The sequence below is a fragment of the Euwallacea fornicatus genome, chromosome 12 (genome assembly GCF_040115645.1).
Source record: "Euwallacea fornicatus isolate EFF26 chromosome 12, ASM4011564v1, whole genome shotgun sequence".
Taxonomy (NCBI): Eukaryota; Metazoa; Arthropoda; class Insecta; order Coleoptera; family Curculionidae; genus Euwallacea; species Euwallacea fornicatus.
In genome coordinates this window covers 2175269-2185505 of record NC_089552.1, presented here as the reverse complement: position 1 = coordinate 2185505, position 10237 = coordinate 2175269, and the positions used below count along the sequence as shown (strand labels likewise).

The 10237-nt window shown below is 37.2% G+C and overlaps 1 protein-coding gene across 1 annotated transcript in view; it reads right to left on the bottom strand.

Annotated features, from left to right (window-relative positions):
- Positions 1–42: 42 nt before the first annotated feature.
- The window catches only part of LOC136342412 (uncharacterized), a 195244-nt gene continuing 185049 nt past the window's right edge, over positions 43–10237 (bottom strand). The window contains exons 3-14 of the mRNA XM_066288184.1: positions 9817–9958; positions 7899–7966; positions 7698–7836; positions 7521–7642; positions 7146–7385; positions 6897–7091; positions 6551–6736; positions 6157–6231; positions 5981–6079; positions 5114–5239; positions 4755–5057; positions 43–4557 (exon numbers count right to left, since the gene is read on the bottom strand). Coding sequence (XP_066144281.1) covers positions 4457–4557; positions 4755–5057; positions 5114–5239; positions 5981–6079; positions 6157–6231; positions 6551–6736; positions 6897–7091; positions 7146–7385; positions 7521–7642; positions 7698–7836; positions 7899–7966; positions 9817–9958 — 1796 coding nt within the window. The 3' untranslated portion in view covers positions 43–4456. The remainder of the gene's footprint in view (positions 4558–4754; positions 5058–5113; positions 5240–5980; positions 6080–6156; positions 6232–6550; positions 6737–6896; positions 7092–7145; positions 7386–7520; positions 7643–7697; positions 7837–7898; positions 7967–9816; positions 9959–10237) is intronic.

Here is a 10237-nt window from a genome sequence, read left to right as displayed (position 1 = left end):
CTTGCATCTCTCGTTATTTCCGCATAAATAAGACTCCGGTAATCATTTTTCCTCCTCTCTATTTTCATAGTCAAAATATAAGAATTATAATCCTTACACATGATAAGCAAAAACTTGGACACACTATTATCTGAGAAATGCAAATATCGAAGTAGTAAGTAGAACAGAATCTTTTACTATATCTTTGAAAGTTTACATGATAAAAGACAATTATTAATATTTCGTGAATTTCACTTAAATGTAAAAACTACAAAATGTGGCTTAAATTAAGGAATCGTTGGGGTTTCGTAAAGTGCACATTGAAGTTCGACGAATGCACAAATTATCCCAAATAAACCAGTTTTATCAGTAAAATTTACAAGGTTGTCTACAGTAGCTTAAATCGCTCAGATGCACCCAAAATGTTTGTAGACCGCCTAAGTAGTTTAAGAAGTCCGGATAGGCAAATTAATATAAAGTAATCTCGCTGAATGGGTGAATAAGCTCATTGGAACTTTAATGTGCGCTTTAGTACATCAGCTAATCTACTACAGAGGAATAAAAGCGTATACAGAAACAAAAATACTATAACAAAGAACGCATAATAAAACTCATAAACCACCCCAATGTGAAGGTGAACGATTGACGGTAAACACTCAAAGTTTACTCAGGGGTAAAATACCGATTCACTCGATATTTGAATGATGTTTGATCTTGAATATATATTTTTTTCATTTTACATATCATTTGGAAAAACTTCTCTAACATGCAGCTAACTTTTTCACAAATCTCATAGAATTTAAGGGTTTTAGTGGAATTAGGAATTATCCGAAATGGTGCGGCAATATTCGAATTCTTTTAATTATCAAGTTAAAACTGTTAAATCATACTTAAGTTTTGTTTCAGTTATTTATACAGTTATTTTTACAAAATATACACGGTAGCATCCTTTTTTAATAAAAAAAATATTTTTTCAATGCGTCTGGTTGATGATTACTGAGTGACGACACATGTTAAGTACCAGCTACTTCTAATTACTCAATAGTCAATTGTTATTTTTTTAAAGTATTTTTTGGGTACACTTTAAAATAAACTTTATAAAGCCAAAAATTTGTATAATTTGTAATTGTAAACTTTCTTTGATGAGACAGATTTAAATTGATCAGACGAAGGGCATTTCCAAATTACAAACAGATTGGCGATGTATTTTCATCACATAGATTCTTCTTCCCAAAAAATGCCATGTTTTCCCATTTAATAGGCTTTGCAGCTTCTGCCCTTCGAAAGATGCCAATAATGCAATTTTTAAATCGCTAAAGGCAAAAAATCAATTGTGAAGTACTGTCTGGAGGAATAGTCCAAAGCAATCCGTAAGTTTCTGAGAGAGACTCCTTAAATCTTGATTAGCATTGGGATACGTACCTGAAATATGGCGAGGTGTGTCGACCGTGTTTTTCTTTAAAAACTTAGCGATCTTGGTCCTGAAGGTAAATGGTCCGTAGTCAAACTGGACTCTGGAACGATGACCTATGAGGTGAGTCGACCGTGTATTTCTTAAAAAGCGTAGCGATCTTGGCCATTGAGCTATATCCTCTATGGCGAAACTGGACTATGAAATAGTGACCTACATGTCGGAGTCGACCGTGTGTTTCTTAAAAACTGTGACGATCTCAGCCATTGAGGCAAGCCCTCAGCTTAATCGAATGTAAAATAAAAAGTTCTTCAAGATCAAACATCATTAATTTATTGCACGGGCGATCGACATCTGCTCCGAGTGTATTGAAAAATTTAAAAATCATAGCAATAATATATTATTCTGCAAATATATTGGCGTACAGTCTTTTTACATTCATATATTACAAAAAAGTTTCATATAATAGGGAAACATCGTACTATTGTTATAACACATATATACAAGAAATATACAAAATAAGTCTTAAAAATATCCTATTACGTTTACGTCTATATTTTAGTGTTTAAAAGTTGGTTTTAATGTGCTGCGCCACGGGTCTGGCCCTAAAATCTCTTTAAATATTATTATGCGTTTAAAACTAAGTATATCTTTACAAAAATCACATTTAGATAGTTTAAAATCGCCGTTATAGACTATAAGTAAGTAACGATACTCTTGAAATTATTCGGTTACTTATGAGTACAGCGAGTGTGTTCGATAACGAAGAGCCATTTTTTTTTTAGTCAAGACATAGCGTGCTTTAATGAGGGTTTTACACTGAAATTTGTTATGTAATAAGAAAATGCGATTTAGCATTAAACTGGCCAATTAACAATCACCGCCTTCACAATCAGTCAATAAAAATATTTCATTTGTATGGAAAATTCTTGCCATTTAGCTTAATTTAACAGTACATAATATAAAAATGGATATTCCTTTTTTTTTAATATTTAATTGCAATTCTTACATCTGGAGTTTTGACGATCCTAAATTTATACCCATATGAACTTCCTGTTTTAACTAATCTATGTTTAAAAACCCGCAGTTGCATGTATTTACAAACTGTACAAAATGAGTAAAATTCAGCTTTAGTATACTTTCTTTAGAATTAAATAGCCTGTTAATATATGCGTTTCTCAGGCCAATTGGAATAGCCAATACTACATTTCAGTTTTAGGTACTTACTAAGGAAAACGAAACCATATAGCTTTCGATATCATGCCCTGAATCTAACTACCCCTTTCTAAGCAATAGATCAAATTTCTTTTTCTCTCTTTCTACCTGTACAGTTTATATAGCAACCTTTTTCTTGCATTTTTAGCTGCTTCCTCTAAATCACAGAACGGTTTTCCTCACATGCCAACAAAATACACGAGTAGTGCGCTGGTTCATGACAAGGGTTCGTTTCTATTGCGAGACCCTGTTTACTTCCGAATTTATTTTTATTTCCATATTTATTTACAGAAACCTGATTAATGTTAAACAGTCAACACACAACACCTGTTAATTTACAGAATCTTCCAAGTGACAGGACCGACTAGTAGCACGTAGATTCGAAATTATAAATAAAGTATCTTTGCGTACCAGAGTTACTACATTTTTGTTGTTCTAAAAGTGGCTGCAGACATCAAAAAATTAACTCGAAAAATTAAACAGAAGAGAATTTGTAAGTTGAAAATCTCAAGCGAATCCGGTAGTCCTAATTGTGTTTGTGTCTCCATGTAAAGATTTGATGAGTCTTCATGTCTGTAGGTCACATTTCTAAAGATTTTTCCCTCTGGCAATACTGGTGAGAATTTACTGTTGTTGAAAGACTCTGTATTAACAACGGAATTAAATCTTTTTTTCGGGTTTTTACGACTTCGCAATTTAGCATCGAAAACCCTCGTCAAAAACCTAAAGAAACAACTTTCAAGGATTTTTCCTTACGAGCTGCCAAATTTTTCCTTGGACCCTGTTCCAGGTAACCGATAATCTATTATAATAAAAATAATATAACACGTTTTCAAGATATAGAAGTGATATTATAGCACATTCGTTGTATCGAGTAAGTGTGACGTTTCACTTAAGATGTATTAAAACCCTTAAAACCTCTCATGTTTATGAGATTTTTCAGGAGCGTTGCAGCCTTTAAATTTGGCAACTTTATAAGATATGCCCTGAAAGTGTTTTAAACCTGTTTCGAAAAATGTCTAAAACCTTGAAATTTATACAATAAAGTTATAGGTACAGAGCCCCAAAGCAATTGCTTTCATTAGTCAAGTCATTATGGAACGCCTTGTGTTTAGTAATACCCGAATCGTTTTGCGTAACATTGTTGGAAAGTTTTCTGATTTAACCACTGGCTCAATGAGTTTAAAAAACATGTCCAACTGATCTTTATCAAAACGATACTATGAACAATATACACTTAAATTATAAATTGTACCTTTGTAGGGTGTCTGAGATAAGGTATTTGAGGAAAAAGGGACTTTTTTCTAACGTTACGAAATAATAGTCTGATTTCAGACACCCTTGGCTGTTGACGCAAACTACTTCTGTAAAATGGCAAACCGTGCTATTGGAGAAATCTTGTAGAAAAAAAACTGAATACCTGTTAGGAAAAGTAAGAAAACTGTTGTGCTAAGTATTTCACGTCAAACAGCCATGTATACACTTAAAGATAACTAATGTATATCTAAGTAGGTAATAAAAAGCCCAACAACATGAATCACAAATATTCTTGTAGCTCAACTTCATTCCCGTATTTTCTTTGTCGATAAAACCATTTTAAAAATTGACCTATATCATATACTTAGACAGGCAATTTTAACTAACAACCACTGGAAATGTGACCAAGATATGAGTTCCATATTGCAGAAACAAGTTTTAACGAGAGATATTTCTCTAGAGAAAACCGACATTCAAAGCGGTTATCTATTAAAATTGGAAAAATCAAAAAGTGAATACCTAGATTTAGTTCGTCATTTGGTAGGACTGGGCCACTCAATAATCGCTCAGCGTGTGGAGCACCGCAGCTCTTCATCATCTCAGAATCAACGCAACTGAGAAGGAGAGAATGATCAATGAAATGGCGGGTATTAAAATCGGACCTGCGTTGTCAGAAGTGGATTGATCGCATGTACCTGCAAAACAAGGAATATGCGATTAGCCATGTAAGTAAAATATTCGTTATGTATTAATTAAGTAAGCGGAGAGATAAATTCTTCGCCCCCTTTTTTACCGCCAAAAATGCTTTTCAGCTGCGGTGAGACTCACCGGTTAAAAATCGAAACATTTGATTCCTCTCAAAGGTGCAACAAAAACCAAAACGTTCACTTACCATTGCTTGTAAAATTCAAAGCCCAATTACCATCGATTCCGGGCTTGACATGCCTGTGGCAACTTTCACCCACTTTCGACATTTTCAAAACCAACGGGCCCACACTCTTCCCCAGTCCACCCTCAAGGACCGGCTCTTGGGGCTGATTGGAGAGCTGGAAGATGAAGCAATGCCTGAGGATGTTCTCCTGATGCGTGGATTTTTTCGAAGAAGAAGACGAAATAACCGAAGAAGGGGAAGGAACTGCAGTGGTGATAACGTAGGAGATGCCGGCTTCTTCCCAGCTGCCGTGGCAGGAGAAGGCTAGAAGGTAAATGTCAGTGCGGTAGCTGGTTTATTTTGTAAAGGGGTTGACTTACCGTTGCCGGATTGCGATGGGCAGGTCGACTGGAACTCCATTTCCTGAGATCCGCTGCATCCAACGGAGAGACGTTCGTATTCGTTGGATATGCAGTCCGGTTCAGCTTTGTTCATTTTTAGATCAGCTGTAAAGGCAGAATTGATTGGGTAATGGGTAAGTAATATAAAAATATAATCGAAATTTGCAAACAAGTTTGCTTTGCAGTCGTTCCATTAGTAGCAATTGATTATGTTCAGATAGAGACCGATTGAAACTGAGCATAAACAGCAACAAAATACAACAGATAATTGATGAAATGAAGCAAAAAATGAGGTTTGGTTTTGAAATGTGAGTCAAATGTTGATACCCGTTTGTTGACTTTAATGAATTTTTAGCGTTTACGCAGAAGTGGAGAACAATGAATATGAAGTAGATAATAAAATTACAAAATGGAAATGTGCAAGCAAATCTGTTTTGCGGTTATTCCGTTGATTGCATTTGATTATTACAGTTAGATAGAGAATGAAACTGAGCATAAACAGCAACAAAATACAACAGATAATTGAAGAAATTAAGCAAAAAATGGTGTTTGGTTTTGAAATGTAAACAAAATGTTGATTTCTATATATTGACTTTGACTCACATTTCGAAACCAAATGAAATTTTTTGCTCAATTTCTTCAATTTTCTGCTCTATTTTGTTGTTATTTATGTTCAATTCTCTATTTCTCTGCAACCACCAATTGCAACCAGTCGGATCGTCGCAAAGCAGATTTGCCGGTAAATTTCCATTTTGGTGTTTTGTTAACGCTTCACATTCTGCTACGCAAATGCTAAAATTTCCAATTTTAACGACTTTCAGGATATTAACGGAGAATGTTTCTTACCTGGTTGATCTCGGCGTTTCCTCTTCTCCAAGAAAGTGTTGCTTTGGCTTATGGAATATCTCCCCAAATGAGGACACTTCTTGGGATGGAGATTTGGAGCTAACAAAAAAAGTTATTATTATTAATTATGACAATTTTATCCAAACTTAAAGCCGGAACCGTGTGGCAAAACTCACCTACTAATGTTGTGTATGGAATGTTAATCGGATCGAACTCTGTGCACGCTTCATCAGGATTTTCTACGTAGTTTTCTGAAAGAAAAAATTTCTCTAAATGATGTTGCAAATCGCCCAATTTAGCAGACAAAGAGTGAAAGCCTTCATTACGAATTAACATCCTATCAAATTAGACATTGTTCGTCTGAATCAAAGCGCGATGCATTCCGCACAACCGGAATCGGATATCATTGAACATCAATAATTCAAATATTAATTAAACGGTGATGATGAAATTACCAGAATATGACCGGCAAACGTCCGTAAATTATACATAAATCCACCGTTGCACATAGCAGAGTCTATGAAGCTTTGATAAAACTGTTGATAAATTATTTAACAGAAATATATTTACCCGATTGTTGGATTTCCATGATGTTGGAATCTCTTTTGTAGAAGATCATACAGACGTATCCACTATCGCATCCGGCAGTAACATGGGCGACTATTTGGACCTGTTTGTTGTCCAGTTGTTGCAGGATTCCGTGACAAACCAGTCGCATTTCGGAGCTTTGCTTTTTTTGGTCCTCTGATTCGAATCCTATGAAATAATCCGATCGAAGGTGTTAGAATGGTGTGAGATATCAAATTCGGGAATATAGCTCGAGGTGACTTTTATTAATTAATCTGCGTGGATACTTGCTAACCAAAGACAACTGATGTGAAGGTATCTACTGTTAATTGGCTTTTGCTTGACTTACCAAAATCCTGGAAAGCATACTGCGGTTGTGCGAAATTTTGGTGTATCTTAACCGGCTTGGCAGTCTCGTCATCCAATATCTTCAACGTGGCATTCTTCTGGGCGAATTTGTAGGTCTTGTGATGGTCCAGGCTCACCCAAGTGTGGTGGATCGTGATCCACTCTGGAAACTTGCACCGTTTATGTTGATCGTCGACTGAAAAGGAGTTTTTGTTAGTTCGCCATGGCAGGTTCATTTATGAAACCTTACCAATAGTGAGCTTCATGGTCCGACTGCCTTCGGTGGGGCTTTGCAAGCCGGAACAAGTGGCATCTCCCGATTGGGCAATATTGTAGACGATCTTTCCATCTTCCTTTCCTCTTTGGTATATAAAGCAGCGATACTGGTCCTCGTCTGAAGTTAAGCTTCTACGGTTCCCCTGAGCGATTTTGCCTATCAGGTACTTGGTAGAACCTTCTTTCCATGTCGCCAGACAAATTAGTTCTTCCACTAAAGAAAACGGAGGCAAACGTCATAACAGATGTTAGGGGGAAAATAATTGAAGACTCAGGGAGCAGCGGATAACTCTTCCAGTTCATAGTTGATGAGTGAGTAATGGAAATACCAGTGAAACCTCGCACTTACCATGTTGCTCTGTGCTTGGCACATCCGGACACGCCTGATACTTGAGCACCAATCTTGAATCGTCGGTGCAGCTTTCGGCCCTGCTTTGAGGGTAGCTGCAATCGCCCGTTCCCCTATTATACCTAAAAAGCACCGATATTTAAATGCCGAATTAATGGAAATCTCACTTGAACTTACCCGAAGGTGAATGGGGCACTTTTGAAAGGACATTCGATAGGTTTCACTTCGGGATACTTTCTAAACATGCTATACAATGCCGCATCCCCCACTATTCTTGAGCAAATTTCAGTTAACGAGTCTTTGCCTTCACAGTACGCTGAGAAGAATGGGAACAAATTGAAATAGATCGTTTAGATAATCAGTGCAATTGGTACTCACTTTCCTTGTACTGAAGTACGCTAGGATGCTTTGCATGCAGGACTAGGCACCTGTAGCAGTCATCAGACCTAAAAAATAATATTTCACTTAGGAAGAAAGTCAACCACTTGGTAGGGGAAGGTAGAAGCTTCAAGGGACACAATTATCAACTCAAGAGGTTTAATATTGTTCTCAGAAACCGACTGTTATGCCTCGTGTGCGTAGATTTGGATACGTTTCTCAAATAAGTGACTTTGAGAGAGGGTGGATTATGGGCTTAAGAGAAACAGGTCTTTCAATTAGAGAAATTTAAGAAGAACCACGAGACCTTTACGTACAATTTTAAGATGTTATCAGGCATGGACTGAAAAAGTTCAATGACACAGATATAGAGGCATCGGTCATTATAAAGCAATCACAGAACGTCAGGATAGCTGCCAAGAACTTTTTGCGGTTAGAGGCTGTTTCAGTACAACTCGAGCGATTGCGAATCGTTGGTTTGAAGAATATGGACGAATGGTTGGGATGCATACAGTGTATCTTCAAATTGGAAGTTTTGTCTTTTTCCTTTTCGTCCTTATTGAGTGTTACTTCTCATTACCTATCACAGACTCATGCGATTGCGATGGTGGGGTGAATGGGATCAGACACGAAGAATGAACGGAACAGAGTGGTCTTCAGTGACGAACCCCGTGGCTGTCTACGGATGCATCATGATTGTGCAAGGGTAAAGAGTGAAAGATGTGATCCGCAATTTAACGTGGAAGGGCAAGTTGATCGTACCATGGGAGTAATGAGGTGCAATTGCACTTGGCAGTAGGCCATCTCTACTTTGCATTAGAGGCAACATGACTGCTCTTCGGTACATTCAAGACCCATACCTTGCGACAATCCACAATGCCATTTTCCAACAAGACAACGCAAGATCACATGCTGCTACAGGGACCTCATGAAGCAATATCACATTATTTGATACCACGGCGACCAAGATCACGTGATCTTCCTCCTTTTGAAAATATGTGCGATATTGTAGGCCGCAGATTGTTGAGTTCAGAGCATCCCTCTCAGACCCCGCAGATAGAGGTAGCCAGGAATGAGGTACCACAAAACTATATAGACGGTCCCATCGGAACAATGTCCAGACGCGCGAATGAGCGTGTGGGAAGCGGAAGGTATTCGGACACGTTATTGATTTGGAATCTGGTTGTGGTTAACTGATCTGTCTGAAAACTTGATAATGCTGAATATTGCACAAAAGAATTATATTTTCAAATAACCTTTCCTCGCCGTTCAATATATTTTTGGAACTGCATTAAAGCTAAGAACGCTTAGATAGAGCCTCGGGGCCTTTATTTCTCCTTAATTGCCAGGGTTGTGTATGCATTTTGTTGGTTGAGTTGCATTGAATAGCGAGGTAATAATTAGTGAAATGTTAAAATAGATAATTTTAAATCGATACAATGTCATGGCAGCGATGCGACGGTTTGAATCGGATACGAAATGAGGTCCTATTTCGTCAAGATACCGCATTACATTCCATCATACGTCCATGAGAACATGATGACACCTCCAAATCGGCATCATTCTGAAGTTTCCTCAGCTTCAAAATTTCTCTTTCGCATTCGACTTCTTAAAACGTCAACACGATAAAGTAGATATGAAGATACTTTTGTTGTGCATAAGTTTATCAAGCTGCGTATTATTTGTTCGTCTCCTTGTCGGAAATTGAAATATTTTCGAATACAGGCAGCAGGATAACTAGATCTTTGCATTTCAACGTTATTATAAAATGCAGGGAATATTTTCGGATGAGAGATAACGTTTGTCGCTGGAATATGAAGGCGTACGACTGTGAGATGGAATCTCTCTTCTACTTTATATCACAATCGAAACAGGGGAAATTAAATATTTCCTCTTCTATTTAGTTATTACCACTTACTTGTCATATACAAGATATTTATCCCCTTGTTCCTCATAGCACTCCCCTTTGGACTCGATGTGTGTGCTGTTGATGAATATCAGCCCTTGGACCCCGCTCTGGAACCACCTTCCCTGCCAGGATTTCCGGAACTGACAGCCACCTGCGAAGAATAAATACTTCCATTAGTTCTTGAAAATATTGGCTGAGGCATTAAATATTAACAGCCAAATGTTCTCCTACATTAGCCCAATCTCATCTTAAAAAACTACTTTTGATGTGGATATGAAATATTAAACGAAGGGAGCCATTTCCATTAAGGTATTATTTATGTATTGGCAAAAGATCATGGCACAGCTAATATTTATATGCATACATGAAGAGATACTTTAATGCTTGATCAGAGAAAGGGCATTCATCTTGCATGACATCCGTCCAACGA